This window comes from Strix uralensis, chromosome 3 (assembly GCF_047716275.1).
Source record: "Strix uralensis isolate ZFMK-TIS-50842 chromosome 3, bStrUra1, whole genome shotgun sequence".
Classification (NCBI taxonomy): domain Eukaryota; kingdom Metazoa; phylum Chordata; class Aves; order Strigiformes; family Strigidae; genus Strix; species Strix uralensis.
This window is the reverse complement of record NC_133974.1, coordinates 30510884-30528713: the sequence shown is the minus strand read 5'-3', so window position 1 is coordinate 30528713 and position 17830 is coordinate 30510884. Positions and strand designations below refer to the sequence as shown.

The following is a 17830-nucleotide window of genomic DNA, read 5'->3' as shown; positions in this document are numbered from 1 at the left end:
AACATTTCAGATTTAGTAAAGATTAAAAAGACCCATTGAAAATAAGGTACAAAATGAAGTATATGTAAGTGAGCAATTGTGACGCTTCTGTATATCAACAAATCTGTGTTTTGGAAAAACAAAAATGACCCATCTTTGTGACTATTATTTCTGTAATTTTCAGGTTTCTTAGTTATTCAAATGCAATTTTCCTTTGACAGAATCTGATCACTTCTAGGTGAGAAAAGGTTAAAGGATATCTTACTACACTGGGAACTGGGCACCTGAGGTGGCCAAGAGAGTCTTTTTGTCCTACTGTATTGTAGAAGAGAGAGAATGTTTCTAGGACTGAGAGTTCCTGCAACTGTTGCTCTGATTTGGGAACTGTCTGGTTAGGGGTCATAGTTAAGATTCAATCTCCCATTATAAAAAGGAATACAAAACTGAAATAGCATTGGTGGTTAGGTGAACTTGTCTTCAGGGAATCAGGGTACTTAGAAAATTTCTGTAGAGCCAGCTGTTTGCTAATGCCAAGCTGTAAAGTCAGTCAGGATCTGAGATAGGCAGGACTTGATCACAGCCGTGTTGCAACTTCAGTGGGCCATCTAACATCCTTGTTCATCTAGCCTACCAATTACAACATTTGCTGGTAGTGTGGTAGCTCACTTACTTTGGGATAAAGTTATTTGTGGCATTTTAACATATTTTTGTGTCTGAAAATTTTTTTGCCTGAGTTAAGAACAGTGCAGACTAGCACTTCTCTGGTAACAGTGTACTCTGGATTTTTGCAAGTTGAATGATGAACTTTTAACTGCAACACATCAAAATATACTGGAAAGTGATAGGTGTTATTTCTTTCCTACAAACTGTCTGGTTTTTATGCTACTGTAAAAAATAATTACTGTGAACAGTTTTGTAAGATTTTACAAGAATGATACATTCCATAGAAGAAAATTAAAAGGTTTTATATGAATTTTGCAGCCCAAGCTGTGAACATTTTGTCTGCACTTTGAACTTATCCTTAGTTACTTCAATGATTTTGATATTTTTGAATTTATTTTTTGAATTATAATTAGGTTAAAATTTGATCCATTAATTGATAGATGTTTAATTTATTCTGCTGATGAGCAAAGCTGTAAAAATGGAAGTAGTAGAGATGGATACAAGTGAATACAAATTAAGAACACTAGACAAGAGAAGTTACTGGAGGTGAAAAAAAGACAGAAAGTTGGAACTGTGAATTGAGAATTTTTAATAAACAAAACAAAGAAGACTTACGTTTGCCAGCAACAAATGTAATTAATAAAGCAAAAGACTGCTTCTAGAACCTAGACACAGGATTTCTAGCAGTCTGTAGAGCTATCACCATTTTCCTGTGGGATGTATAATTCAATTAGTTTATGTAATGCTCACTAATAAATCATCCTATATACACCCAGCTGGAGAGCTTATAGGGAAATAAGTTGTTTTTTCACAATTCCCCATGGATATCTGAATTTACATTCTGTCAAAGCAACTGTAGTACCTGCAGGAAATCTGAGTGCCCTTGGATATCCTTAAAGAATTAAACCTTCTAAGGTTACAGTAGTGTGAGAATAAATTTAAAATATTGGATTTAGCTAGACTATTTGGGTGGCAGCAGCAAAATAAAACTCCTATGGGATACAGGCAAAAACTAGTTTTCTGTGCTCAAGGGCAAAACCACATTTTTTGCACTGGCAATTGCACTAACTAAACTTTCCTGTAATTCTGAAAAAACATTAATTTGCTTCTACTTTGCATGGTTTGAATTTGATGACTTTCATATTAGCTTTATCAGAGGGAATTGTTATTATGTGAACACATAAACATTTCTACATGTTTCTATTTGCAATATTACACATTAATTGATAATAAGAAAGCATTATCAGGAAATACTGATAAAAGGCTTGTGTGTGTTTGTTAATATAAGTAATTTTCTTATTCTGTCCAGAATTGTCTTACTACTGTGGCTTTTCTCACTTCAATAGGGCCCACTATAAAAACTTAGAAGGAATAATTGTATAAACTATGTCTTGAAAACACACTTTAAATTTTTAATAAAAGAATCATGAGTGCAAAGCACATATTTATGGCTGTAAGACTGCTTATGTAAGTATATATTTGCATTTCTCCAAGATTAATTAGTAGGAACAAGCATAGTTTCAAGAGTGAATATGAGCTGTAATCAAAGCATCTCTCTATAGAAAAAAAAATTGCGCCAAATTAGAGACTTTTGTTTATCAGACAATAAAAAGGTCCAATACTCTTTTTCTAATCCCCAGATTCAGTCACTTGCACTTGAATAAGTAATGTGTTTTATTATTTGTCTCCTCAGGAATGTGAATCTGCTCCTTGCTTTAATGGAGGTTCTTGTCAAGACGCAGTCGATGCATTTGTTTGTACTTGCCTGAGTGGGTACACTGGCAGGTTTTGTGAAGTTGATGTTGATGTTTGCAGTGATCCTCCACTGAACTCAGTTCTCTGTTACAATGGAGGTGTATGTGTTGATGGACCTGGAAGAACTTTTCATTGCAGGTTAGTATGAAAACTGTCATATAACTGATTTAGTTAATACACATTAATTTGCTAAGATTTCAGGGCAGTGTTGTTACTATTTACATTATATGAACTCAGTTGGATTTGATGCTCAATCTAGTGCTCAAAAATATTGTTATCTTAAACCATTCACTGTTTAGTATTAGGCCCTTTTATCTGGAAACTTATCTTCTAGTGCTTTTCAGAATTATATGTGGAAATTTCTAACATAAACCAACCCTAAAAAATTTTAAAGCGTTATGTTTACAGATATATATGTACTCCTGTGTTTTGTACTCAAAGAGAAAATTAATTTGCAATCAAATGTAGACAACAGTTTGTATAGTATGTGTGCACAGACATATAGCCGAAGAAATATCCAATGATCCATCATCATCATTCTCTGGCTGTTTAATGCTTCTGAATAAATACATGTAAATTTACAGCTTATATACTTGTAATATTGTGAAACACCTTTAAAATTAAGCTACTCTATGGATTATATACATTATTCTGCACTCCATCTAATAAATATGTCAACTCACAATTATTATCTAAGTCCATATTCAATTGCTAAATTTGTAGAAATATTAAATACTAAGAAAATATTTTATAAACATTCTTAAGAATGAAGCATAAATATCTTCCCCTATACAATCATGTGTTCAATATCTGGATTTTGATTGATAGTCAAAGTTGAAGCTTAAAGATAATAATTTTATTTAAAAAAATCCCCACCTGCTAATGTTAAGGAAAGAATGATTGTTCTTAGTTGTGTGTAAGTTTGATAGCTTTTTAATGCATTATAAGCAATTAAATTAATTTTATTTCTTATGAAGTGAAGAAGATTAAGAAACAAACATATTACTTCCAGTCTGTAGCTCAGTTTCCGCCTGTTGTTCCTTTGTGTCCTTCTTTTAATAGTTACAGAATTTCATTAGTATTCAACAGAATTAACAAGGCAAATGTCCCATGGACAGCCCCAAATTACTGTTGTTATAATTTAAGCAAATACTTGCATTGATTGCTGGTATTGTTTTCCAGAATCTGAGAGGATCATCACTGGTGATTAATTTCTATCCTACAACTAAATAGTGAAGTTACAATGACTCTTGAGGCACACAGGCACATTAACAGATAAAATTTCCACATGTCAAATGAGATAGAATAATTACATTCATGATAATAAAATCACAGAATATTTTGAGTTTGGAAGGGACCTTTACAGATCATATAGTCCAACACCATGCCATGGGCTAGGGACATCTTTCACTGGATTAGGTTACTCAAAGCCCAGTCCAACCTGGTGTTGAACACTTCCAATGATGGGGCATCCACAACTTCTCTGAGCAACCCATTCCAGTGTCTGACCACCCTCATGTTAAAAAAAGTCTCCTTATATCCAATCTAAATCCACCCTCTTTCAGTTTAAAAACATTGCCCCTTGTCCTGTTACTACAGGCCCTGGTAAAAAGTTTTTCTTCATCTTTCTTATAAGCCTCCTTTATATATTGAAAGGCCATTATAAGGTCTGCCTGGAGCCTTCTCCAGGCTAAACATCCCCAGCTCTCTCCTTTCTTCACAGGAGAGCTGTTCCAACCCTCTGATCGTTTTTGTGACCATCCTCTGGACCTACTCTAACAGGTCCATGTCTTTCCTGTGCTGAGGGCTCCAGAGCTGAACAGAGTACTCCAGTGGGGGGGGTCTCACCAGAGCAGAATAAAAGGGGAGAATCACCTCTTTTGACCTGCTGGCCACACTTCCTGTTATACAGCCCAGGATACAACTGGCTTTCTGGGCTTCAAGCGCACGTTGCTGGCTCATGCCATATTTTTCATCTACCGATATCCCCAAGTCTTTTTCACAGGGCTGCTCTCAATCCCTTCATCCCCCAGTCTGTTTTGATACCAAGGGTTGCCTGATCCAGGTGCAGGACCTTGCACTTGACCTTGTTGAACTTAATGAGGTTTGAACGGGCCCACTACTCACGCCTGTTAGGGTGCCACTGTGTGGCATCCCTTCCCTCAAGTGAATCAACTGCAGCACTCAGCTTGGTGTCATCTGAAAACTTGCTGAGGTTGCACTCAGTCCCACTATGTATGTCATTGATGAAGATATTAAATAGTATTGGTCCCATGATAACTCAAATATATTATGGTTTAGCTTAAACCTCTCAATATATGCTAAAATGATTCACATTTTCTTACTTCTGCAGTGGGTTGCTGCATGCATAAAGACTGTTTCTGTGGCTCAGATGGCTGGTAATTTGTTTAGCCCTTACTGTTTGATCACCAGTCTGAAAATTCAGTCCTGTGCATTCTCCTATTTCTTCTTTTCCTGCTCATGTTCATTCTAGCCTCTTTTTTTCAAGCTTTGGGTGCTGCAGCATCGTTTCTTCTTTCACAAATGAATCTTCTGAATTAAATTAAATTACTTATATTCTCTTCTGCTTGGGAACTTATTCCAAACATTGTGAGTGTAACTACCTTGCACTTGCTTCTGAGCCCACCATTGGCTATCAGGAGGAGCTGTTCATGGAGTCAGTCAGGAAAATTGCAAACAATTAAAATCAGGATTTTTGGTATTGACAAGATCACAAAGGTTTTCATGAGTGATGTAAGACTACAGTAAGGTAAGTTGATATGAGATACAGTTGTGATCCTGCAAAAAGAAGTGCCATACTTGATATAACCTTATTCTTCTGTGGGGTCTGGGGAAGACTTTTTTCAGCTGATTGCCTCTTCTACATGGATATGCTTCAGAAGACAGATAAAACTCCCTTTCTTATCCTTCATCAGCTTCTACCATTCCACGTAATGTGTACAAGTGGAAATAAGAAACAAAAAGATCATTGTCAGGTTTGCTCCTGTACTGTGAACACTACTCCTTTTCTACCATTCCTTCCACTTGCTTTAAGCAGTGTGAACAAAACTCATGTACAGACTGGAGAATAGGACTGATATAGAACATAGAAAAGCAGAATAACTGAAGAATGAGGAAGAGAAAAATAGCTCCTACTCTAGCAAAACACCACAAACATCCAAATGAATAAGGAATCTTAATACCTGTTACACACTCACTATGGAATGGGCAGGAGGAAAGACAAAAAAACCAGTAACGTTTAGAGTCTGCTTGTTTGGGGGATCTAGCTTGGATGTTTGTATTATTGTGGCTGGTAAAATTGGAAATAGCAAGTAATAAAAAGTGTCCAGTAATGGGTGTCAGGCTGCCTTAACTGTGGGCAGCACTGCCAGCTTCAGCTATGATGTATGTGATATTTTACCCAGTAGTATAGTGAATAGTTCAACTTTTCTTGAATTATGTGGGAGTCAATTACATGAACAACCCTACAGGCTTCTTCCTGAAACGAATATGAAAAATACCCTTTGGGATAGCCTTTGAATTGTGTGCTATCTGAAATATCTTTCTGTCTTCAAACCTTTGGTTTAAAATTAAAACAACTCATTGGAAATGAGAAGGGTGCTGGGAGTTGTAATTCAGTTCTATCCTGGGCAGACTGCCACTGAATCAGGGCTTCAGGAAACAGATTACCATCTGAAAGGATTCCCACCTACCTTCCTTTGTATCTTCGTCTTCTTAATTAAAGGAATTGGCTGTCACAACAACAAACACTATATAAATTAGCAAATTAATAATAAAGCTATCATTGGGCTCAGGGGGGCTTTCAGAAGACAATTCAACCCAACCTACATATGGTTGATATAATGAGTATGTAATACAGGTTCTGAAGCGTTTTCATAGTACTTTCCAATTATTTTGAGGAAGAGAAAATATTCCACATAAAGTACTCACATTTTTTTCATTATATTTAACCCACAGTTGGTTCATCTTCACTTTTACATCTTTTGGTCCCAGAACATATTGTATATTTGGCTTGGGATTTAAAAAAGTAAAAATAATAATAATTTAATAAATTCCTTCCTCCCCACTCATGCTTGCAATTGAGCCTTTTTCAAATGTGCATTTCAGGTATTTCCTGCTGAATAGGTTCAGAAGTCCTACTCTCTTGAGAAGGATTATCTGTATAGTGCTTTCAGTCTGATCAGGTGAAAATAATATGAACAAGACTTGCCTTAGATTAAGTTGTTGAATATTATAACTTCATTGTACTTTTTAATCACATTATAGCACATCTGGCTTTTGTAATGTTTTTGTTAGGAAAAAAAGAGGTAATTTTTGATGTCATTCTGTCTTTTGTCATCTACTCTGAGTAATCTTTTTTCAGAATTTAAATGTATTTAGTGGTACAGGATAATTTTGTTGGTCTTGGAAATGTGTAGGTTCATGAGTAAGTTTGATCCTATCCTTTGATTCATAAAGGGAGACTGGTTCTTTTTAAATTTACTTTTTGGATTATATTTGACTACATTATTTGGTTCAGAACTGAAGCTTTTTTGGCAGTGCCTTTCAGAGATTAGTTTATACTCACAAGACAATTCTATGAGCTTGATTTTTGTATTCCAAGGGCAGGTAAGAGTGAATATTTGGTCAACAGAATAACCGATCAACAGAACGTCAAGATTTTTATTCCAGTTCATGAGATTTTAGTAAGAAATAATTATAAAATAGGAATATGTTGTTCTATGTTTCCTCCAAATAAAGTGCAGTTATTTTTAAATATTTATTATTATATCAACCACTCATTCTTATTTGTGACTATGAACTGATTGTAATGAATGCAATGATAAGTAGTTAAAGGCTGGATACTCCTCTTTATAATCCCACATGTACATCAAAAAAGGTTGAAGGACCTTTGACTCATATTTAACCAAGCATTCACTAGCATTTGTAAAAGACTATAACCTAGTAATTACTTGAATACTAAGTTAAAGGGGCAAATAATGTTGTCAAAAGCAGTCATAGTAGTACATTGTATACATCAGATAGAATCCTTGGAACATCTTGTCAAAATCTTTGAAATATACAGTTTTCAGACATCTTGAAGTGGTAGAAATTATGCTGGAAAAAAGATGTGAAATCTGTATAATTTAACCTGAGTTCTGACTTTCATAAGGATAAGGGACTAGGATTATGCTGGAGTGTGCCACATTAAATTGAATTCAAGTATCAGTGAAAATACATCCACAAAACCTGAAAGCAACTTAAATTTTTTTCTTACTTGGGATTATTCACATGCCATTTGGCACTCAGAAAAACCTTTCGTTTTCTTCTTGTAACTATTCTTCCCTTTTCTTTCTCTCAGTAAAATCAATTTGCTCTTGAAAACATTTGCATTGCATTCTTCTATATATTTACTTTACTTAATGCTTTTCTTGCCACAGCTGGAGCACATGTATAACATGTAATTAAAACCCAAAGCTGTCCTACAATCTTATTCTTGTTCTGCTTAGGAACAGCTGGTAAAAACAAACTAAGAAAAATATATTGACATTCTTGATTTCTACTGATAAGGAAGCAAAGTTTGGATTTTAAAATATCTTGTTTCCAGTTCCCTTCTATTTTAATTTGCTTGATCTGTGTGAGCAAAGTGTTCCACTGGAGCACCAGACCTCATAACTAGCCAGGTCCTCTGCAGGGATTCAGGAAATGGATTAAAACAATTCAAGAGTGGAGATGTTGTATGAGCAGAAAACTGGAGTCTGAAAAACATATTTCTCTCTAGCTCTGGCGTGCAGACCACACATGAGAAACAATATAGCAGAATAGCTTGTCTTAGAGCATGTATAAGGTAAACAATATATTGCTAGTATGAAGAAAATAGTTGTGGGGAGCCTAGAGGTGCAGTCTTGTAGGGAGACCTAGGCAACTGTATCCAAAAAAGCTGCTATTTAGTTCTGTCATGTTATGCAAAAGGAGATGATCTGTATGATTTTGAGGAATCAAAGTTGGTTAGGGTTTGATAAGTGACAGTCATGTATTTAAATTGAAAACTATTGCACATTACAAATTAAAATAGAGTTTGCTCTTGAAGAAACGCTACTTAACATGAGTGCAGCCACATTTTCAATTAATTTGCCTTTGCATGACTCCATAAGAAATTTTCCTTAGCAAATTTTAATAATCCAATGTGGTTGACAAATGCATCGATGGCTGTGACAATGGAGTCCACCTCGAAAAATTAAGATGTAAATTTCGCCAGCATCATAGAATCATAGAATTTTTCAGGTAGGAAAAGACCTCTAAGACCATTAAGTCCAACTGGTGTCCTAACACTGCCAAGTACACCACTAAACCACATCCCTAAGTACCACATCTACACGTCTTTTAAATACCTACAGGGGTGGTGATACAACCATTTCCCTGGGCAACCTGTTCCAGTGCTTGACTACCCTTTCAGTGAAGAAATTTTTCCTAATGTCCAATCTAAACCTCTCCTGGCATAACTTGAGGCTGTTTCCTCTCATCCTATCACTTGTTACTTGGGAGGAGACTGACACCCACCTCGCTACAAACACCTTTCAGGTAGTTGTAGAGAGCGATAAGGTCTCCTCTCCACCTCCTTTTCCCCAGACTAAATAAACCCAGTTTCCTCAGGTGCTCCTTGTAAAATTTGTGCTCTAAACCCTTCACCAACTCCACTGGTTTTCTTTGGACACGCTCCAGCACCGCAACATCTTTCTTGTAGTGAGGGGCCTAAATCTGAACACAGTATTTGAAGTGCAGCTTCACCAGTGCCGAGTACAGGGGAACAATCATTTCCCTAGTCTTGCTGGCCACACTATTTCTGATACAATCCAGGATGCTATTAGCCTTCTTGGCCACCTGGGCACACTGCCGGCTCATATTCAGCCGGCTGTCAACCAACACCCCCAGGTCATTTTCCTCTAGGCAGCTTTCTGGCCACTCTTCTCCAAGCCTGTAGAATTGCATGGGGTTGTTGTGACCTAAGTGCAGGACCTGAGCCTTTCTACCCTCAAGCAGATCAACACTCCCACCCAAATTGGTGTCATCTGGATTTAACTCCATTCATCACCAATCTTCTGGCTCAGCCATCCAGCCAGTTTTTTACCCACCGAAGAGCACATTCGTCCAATCCATGAGCAGATGGTTTCTCCAGGAGAATGCTGTGGGAAACAGTGTCAAGGGTTTTACTGAAGTGTAGGTACACAGCACCCACAGCCTTTCCCTCATCCACTAAGCAGGTCACCTAGTCATCGAAGGAAATCAGGTTTGTCAAGCAGGACCTGCCTTTCATAAACCCATGCTGACTGGGCCCGATCACCTGGTTGTCCTGTATGTGCCGTGTGATGGCACTCAAGATAATCTGGTCCATAACCTTCCCCAGAATGGTGGTCAGACTGACAGGCCTGTAGTTCCCTGGATCCTCTTTCAGGCCTTTCTTGTAGATGGGCATCACATTTGCTAGCTTCCAGCCAACTGGGACCTCCCTGGTTAGCCAGAACTGCTGATAAAGGATGGAAAGTGTCTTGGTGAGCACTTCTGCCAGCTCCCTCAGTACTCTTGGGTGGATCCCATCTGGCCCCATAGACTTGTGCGCGTCTAAGTGGTATAACAGGTTGCTAACCGTTTCCCACGTACTCATTTTCATTGCCATACAGAAACTTAGAAAGTAACAAATTATGTACAGTTTGTTAAAGAAAGGTTAATTTTCATTTGTTTATATTTTTCGTGTTATGACACTCACATACGTAGAATTCCCATAGATTTTCCTATATATCTTGCTTGCCTGGAGGTCTGAGTACAAGGCAATCAGAGTAAAAACACACTTCAAAAATACAGGCTATCAAACTGCTTTTGCTTGCAAGGCAGCAGGTTGCACCTAAATAAAAGCAGAAGCAGGCCAAGCTTGCATTAACACTTCCATGTGCTATCAGGTCACTGGGGAGAATGACTGCTTGTGAAAGAGGTCTGGAAATTTACCAAGTTCCAGCTTCTAGCAGTTACAGATATAGTGCAAATACTGGATCAGGGATCAATGCATTCACTTTGCATGAAATTCCATGCTAACCTACATAGCTAGCATCCTAACTGTGTTAAAAGTATTTCCTTCCTTGATATAGCAGATATAACAAGACACATTTAATATCAGCGTATGATTACAGCTATTGAGAACAGGGAAACTAAAATGGGCTGAATAACAATGATATGTCTGGCAGAGCGAATAAAAGACAAAGTTTAAAGGCATCATGAGAGTGATGGCAGATCTAGTGAATGTAACAGACACAATTCAATATGAGAAAACAGAATTAGAAGGCAAAGGTGTCATGTAATTTCAACATTTTTCAGAAACCTCGGCATATATTGTTTCATGTAATTGAACAGAACTTGATTAAGGAGAAAGATGGAAAAGCATTACATTATTATGGAATTATTATCAATGATAGAAAACACTGTGAATGCTTCTGACTATTGCTGCCAAGAATATATAATGCATTATCATTTTCTCTGTGACTTCCTAGTCAACTAGATGACTAAACCTAATGCCACTATATGTAAGAAACTGTCTTTTAAACAGGAATGTCATTTATCGGTACTGTACATTCAGTCCTTTATCCCAAAGGAAATAGAATTATTCTTTGAAGCTGTTCATGTCAACTGTACCTCCAGGTAAAAATCAAAAGGTTCTCCTGTACTTCAAAAGGTTTAACACGTGGAGTATTTGCACAGCTGTGTGCTACCATCAACCCAAAGAGTGACCTAATAGTAAAGTATTTGTCTGGAGAATCACTCAGGTCTTATGTGCCATGTAGCAGAAAAGGCATGCTTCTTTTGGAAGATTGTTAACTGAAAAGCTTAATTTCATTTAGCTGTTGATAGACAGCTTACAAGGTCTGACCAAAGTTGCAGAGTATACATTACACAGAGCTATGTATCTAAGTTTCTCAGAGCACTGAGAAGAGAGTCATTTTATCATATAGATGGAGTGACACCAATTCACGGGAACATCAGAATCTCTTAAAGTCATAAAACCTATAGGTTCTCTTTTGTATGTGCTGTGAATACATACCCAGTACTCTCTTTCTGTGTCTCTTCTGTGTGAAAACACATGCCCCTCCATTTATAACTAGATAATGAGATGGTTTCTGCATGATTTGCTGATTTCATAATCAACTGGTTAGTTCTTTAGATTTAGTGAAGCATGAATATTTTATTTTGCATTGTGTGTATGTATTAGGTTACATGAAAATACAAGAATGGGTGCACAGGTTCAAGCCAAGAACCATCTAAGCCTGTATGCTATTTCCAACAGTGGCCATAAGTGGAATGCCAGGAAAGAATAAGAAAATTGCACGCATATTATTTGTCCTCTAGTATTCTCCCATACTCTTGGAAACAGGAGTTTTCCTGAGCATGTAGTGGTTTGTTCAGTAAAAGTCAGTGAGTCTCTAAGTACTTACACAGTCTTCCCTTGAGCCTATATAAACTTCTCCTCTGAGGAGGGGACTTTGACTACACAAACTCCAGAGGTTCCTGCCAACATCAGCTGTTCTGTGGCAATACAATTCATCAAGCAGACCCACAGGTTTAGCTTTTTGCATGAAAAATTCCTCCCTTTTTTAATTTTAAGCACTGCTCCTCCTAACTTTACCTCATGACCCCTAATTCTAGTGTGGAAAAGCACAATGAAAAGCTGTTTCCTCCTCTTCTTGCTTTTGTGAGCCACTGCCATACTGCCCCATGCTCCTTTCCTTTCTGGCTTTCCCAGTCCTTCCTCCATCAGAAGCCATCCCAAAATTCTGGTCATCCTTGTTGCCCTTTTTCAAGGCTTTTTAGTTTTATTTTGTCTTTACTGACATGAGAGGACAAGAAGTACACCCAGTATCCAAGCTATGGGCCACTGTGATTTATAGAGTGGCATAATATTTTCTTTCTTCTCTATTCCTCCTATAATAACAACAACTAGCATTTCATTGATGCTGGAAGGAGAGGGAACACAGGTGTTTCAGTTTTATTCTTAAGTTGGCTGATCATGGAACTGTAGTTTCCATGGAGAATGGTTAGATAAAGATGGTATACTGACATGTTCCTATACCACTCCATGTTTAATTAATCTATAAATATGCATATAAGTATATATATGCATGAGTTTTCATTACGTTGCACTTCTTTAATTAAAATCCCATTCTTACTGTCAAAGCAATAAGAATAAGTAATTATGTTAATGACAATTTCTAACTACTTATTCCATTTCATAACAACAAATGCTTGTGTCTCCATGTCAAAAATACTAACTGTAATAGTATGAAAAGAAATAGTGTAATAAAAATGCATATCATGTCCTGTATTTTTCTTACTATCTGCATATATATTAAAATTCTTTACTTGACATGTGACAAGCTTATAATGGAAAAAAGAACAAGTACATTGTAGTCTTTATTTGCTACATGTTAATGTAAAGTAAATTAATAATTATGCATATGCTAACTGGTACTCAACATATCTTTACACTTTCAACTAAAAACAGAACAGTAGTCATAAAAATGTTAATATGTAATTTTTAAAAAGTAGTTGACCGAGTGAATTATAGTTCTGAATTATTTTAGAAATATTTTTTAGAAATCTTGTTGAGAAGAAGTTTTGGTGCTCTTGGCTTGCATACTTTCTAATAAGTTTTGATTAATATATGCCTTATTGCTCCCTTGCTTGTTCAGATTGGATCAAATTGATATGTTGCTCTTTTTGTATGATATCACATGAAGGGTAAATGAATATGTCATAGCTGTAAAGAGGAAACACATCCATTTTAGAGAGGTTGGTCCTATACTAGCAAATCTACCAGAAGGTCAAGATCACAGGATTTGGAATGAGTATTTAAAACAAACAAATAATACAGCTAAAGAAGTTTAATGTGTGCAATATACCTGATGGAATAGTTTCTATAGCTGTGTTCCCTAGTGATTCTGGGCAAAAGTAGAGAAAAATTATCATTCTGTCACTCAAGTGGATATTTATATTGATATTCAGACATTATATCAAATCATTTTAAATATCTACAGAGGCATTTTGCTAATTAAATAGCAAAATAGAAATAGGAAAAATTGAAAATGGTAAGAGACTGTAAAAGTGGAGCATGAGGCAATACATTGAGAAACATATCCCAATCATCATAGCTACCCCTTTTTTTAATAGATGCATGTTCTGTCTTGTCACAGTCTACTAGTGATATTTACAATGGTAGTACTGCATCTAGTTAAAACTACCCACTCTCCTTACTATTTTAAAGTTTTAAAATTGAACAGTAAAGTTCAATCTGCTAGAGAATTAGCATTGTCTACAAAAATGAAGACAACAGTGTCTGGAAATGAGACACTAAAAACTAGTAGGAAAAAAAACACACCCGAAAGCAAAACACAAATCTAGTACAAATCAATCAGCTGCCCAGTTTTGAAATAACACCATTTTAAAGCTTATATCTGAATGGCGATTGACATTGTTATATTCTGTTTTTTCAAGCAAACCTTTTAAAAATTCATTGCCTGTAAAGACACAGGATGCCTCTACTCTATGTATATATTGGTTTGGGGTTTTGTTTTTGTTTTTCTAGCTAAGTTGTTTTCTGACTTCATGAAACAGAATCCAAACAAGAATAGCTACTGGGAATCACATTCACGTCCCCATTATACAAGATGCAGTGACTGAACAGTTGGGAATGTGCCTGTAACAGAACATTTCAGTTTTTTCTAGCCACACACAGAGAATATTTAATTCAACATTACCCAAAACATGCATGCCCAAATAAAATCCAACACCTGGAACAAGGTTTAAAATTTCACAGTGCTTTAAGATGTAATATGCTGCTTCTTTATTCAGAATTCCTTATGGAATACTAAAGCATACTGCACAAGTGATTCAAACACACATCACCTTTGATATTTTTGCTGTTCCTCTCTTTAAAAATCTGTGATATTTGTGGCATTCTTCTTTTTCTTTTTTTTTTTCTAAAATATATATTCTGAGTACATGTACACAAATGGCACACATATTGCTAACAGTGATTTTACCTTTTTGTAGTCATTATTGAGAAAACCAGCAAAAAAAGTTATCTCTGATTGGTTATATTAAATTAACAAGTCATATAATGTCATAGTTGAAAATGTTTAATATATTATTGTTTAAAATCCTGTATTTACTGTTTTGCAGAGTTCCTACCTACTGGCATTTTTCAAACATGAGAAATGTTACTACCTTGAGTGTATCTTGAGTGTAGTATCTTGAGTGACAGTCCACAAGTTTAAAAAAGGGCTATGTTTCATATAAAAACTGCTAACTCAGATAGGAAGACCTAGTTTACTAGGATCCTTAAGGGTATTTTTGAATAAGTTTTTACAATACAAAATTGTCACAAGAACTATAAAACAGCAAGGGAAAATATTATTTCTTATTTTAAAACAAATATAGAAATATTAGTGTTTCAACTTCTCTGTATAAGAAAGGCTTTTTTTAAACTGCATTTGCTTGTCCATAAATTTTGGTCACATAAAGAATTTGAAGGACAGTGTCTTTCAAGTCATTGTATGAAATGTCAGGTCTTGTTTGCTTACTTGTTTGTTTGGGGTTTTTTTTAAGGGCATTTATTGAAAAAGTTAGTGTAGCATGTGGCTATTTAGTTTTGTTATACCCTGCATGTAAAAAGTGAGAAAACAAAGTAGGTCTAAAAAAAAAGAGACTTCACTGTAACATTTTTTTAGCATGAGCTGTTTCACCTTGTCATTCAGATGTATAGACTGTTACTTTTTAGAGAAGGTCACAGGGCAAGGGCAAGGGCAAGGAGGGCATTATTCAAGTAAATTGGTCATTTTTGAAGTCCAGAATAATAATAAAAATCGTTTTTCCATCTAAGTTCAGCATTGAAAATGGACAATTTAAAATTAGTCTCCAGGTGAGTCATTTGATTTTTGACAAGTGCACGTGTGTGCGAGTATGCATAAATGTGGTTAGTTAGTACCTTAGAATTTGATCCTATATTTATAAATAAGAATGAATAAATCAATCTGACAGAGTAATAGTACCAGGAAGATGCTTTTTACTATAAAAACTTTCTGTACTTTCAACTACTATTTATATTTACTTATGTTTAAATATATATATAAGGTGTGTTCTATGCCCGAATGTGACAAACAGTGTAATTCTAATAGAATTTCTCTTAAGTTTCATAAATTGTGTATATTAATGCAACTGGAATTAAATACTATTTCTGTACATGGTTTTACCTGAGATCCTTTGTTATTTCCTGAAGGTTTTATGCTGAAACTCTCAATTTCAGTTGTGTAGGACACAGCTAAAGAGCAGTGTTCACCAAGTTTCCATTCATTTGTACTGGAGAATTAGTGTTTTTCCCTAGGAACTAATCCCAGTGGGATAATTTTTTCCCTTCAGAAGATACTGTAGTATAATACCAGTTAATGGCTGACATGGTCACATAAACAGATATTTTTTCTCCAACTATGTACATTTAAATTGCTTCATGTAGAAGAAACCTTATCCTAGAAAGCACTAATGATAGAAACAAGTCAAACAATTATTATTGTAAAATGTTATTGTAAAATAATCTTCGTCACCTTTTGAACATTGCTGTAAAACTTTTGTTTGCATTTTTGATACAATTTTCAATAACTTTCTGTCTAATATTGATGCATAATTCTTTGTACTGTAATATGTTAGAGAATTTGGGGAGAGAAAATGGATCACAGGATCTGCCATTTAGTGTCAGACCTCAGCTTCATCTTGTTCTCTGTCTGATTTTGTACTGTAACCAGACTTCAGAGAAATGCCTGAAGAAGTCAGCTGAAAAACATTTTCCCCCCCCACGTCTTCATCTACCAGTGCTTACAGGTCTCAGTTTAATTGGTCAGAGGCAGTGATTGCCCTGAAGCATAAGTTTAAGATCCTTCCCAAAGGTAATTTTTAAACATTTTTACATTAAATATGGATATTTCTTTAACCCATCAAATTTCCAAGCCCTTCCAAGCCTTCCTTCACATGTCTACCGTTAAAAATTGCTCATCATCATAAATATGATCAGTAATAGTGTTGTGTAAGTCATATATATTGCTGTGTATTTCTCCCTTTTTTGATTTCTTCCAGGACTCAGTTTTCTCAAAACAGGTATTTGTCATTCTGGATAGGTGTCCCCTGACACTGTTTCCTGCAAAACTGTAGATGCTCTGTCTTGTTCCCAGTGAGTACCAGGGAATATGTACTTCAAACACTAGACACTTTGGTTCCTACTAAGTTTTTGTATCGTTTTTCTCATTTTTCATCAACAATCTTCTTGTGATGGTCTTGCAGTAAGAAATTTAACTGCTGTTTGCCCTCAAATAATAAATAGAAACAGAGACACTTTTAGAAAGTGACTTGCCCAGCTTTGCTTTCCAAGTAAATGTAGAAGACTGGCAGAAGTTAGTTGATTGCAAGATTGATAAAAATAGGAAACAGAAGACATAATTAATCACTGCCAGTGCTTCACTGGAATGAACATATTTCATTTATATACTAAGTATTCAAGTTACTTGAAAAGGGTAATAAAAACTAAAAAAATGACACATGCAAACACCCAAAGAGATGAAAGAGACTGCAGTCATCAGGAAGAGTCTTTGAGATTATCCTAAAGTTAGGCTGTTTACAACCCATTCGACTTCTGAAAATTTCCTCTTCCTGTTTGGTAAATACTCTCTGACATTTCCTTTCCAGTTATTTAGTGGTGTTTGATGCAAGGCTTAGAAAAGGTTAAAGACTTTTTTTATAGCACAACATTGTAAAGTTTAATCCAGTTTTCTATCCCACTTTCACTTTTATACTGGTAACAGCGTTAATTTATTTTGTAAATCTCTCAACAGTTTTCAATATCTGCAGCTCGCTAGATTCAGAAATTAAAACAGGACTCTAGGTGCTACATTGGCAATGTGAGCACTGAAGTCATCTTAGTATGGTAAACTTCTAAAAAAACAGGATGATATGAAGCTTGTGCCTTAATTGTATCACTTGAAGTATCTTCTCCAGAGAGGTAGCTTGCACTGGGAAAAAAATGAGAAGCATCTGGTTTTCAATCCAGGTCTTGCCAGGTTTGTAAAACCAAATCAGTTTTAACTGAAAAATTAAATTTATATTGTTGATGTTCAATCCCAGCAATCTACAGGCTTGTTTCCTGAAACTCTCTCCCATGAGAAGTCTACCAAACGTGGTGCATTAGGCACTGTTTAAGATTTTTCTGGTACAAGCTGGTTGAATGATGAAATAAAAATTAGATAGTGGGGAAAATTAAGCAGTGGTAGAAATTCAGTTTTCTATGAAGGGCAATATAGTTAGCAACTATTTTTATTTTCACTTGTTTTGAAGAAGGGCAAACTTTTCA

At 35.7% G+C, this 17830-nt stretch overlaps 1 protein-coding gene across 1 annotated transcript in view; it reads left to right on the top strand.

Moving 5' to 3' along the window:
* The window catches only part of EYS (eyes shut homolog), a 1118553-nt gene that overhangs the window by 589269 nt on the left and 511454 nt on the right, over window positions 1-17830 (top strand). Inside the window, exon 29 of the mRNA XM_074861787.1 lies at window positions 2336-2535. Coding sequence (XP_074717888.1) covers window positions 2336-2535 — 200 coding nt within the window. The remainder of the gene's footprint in view (window positions 1-2335; window positions 2536-17830) is intronic.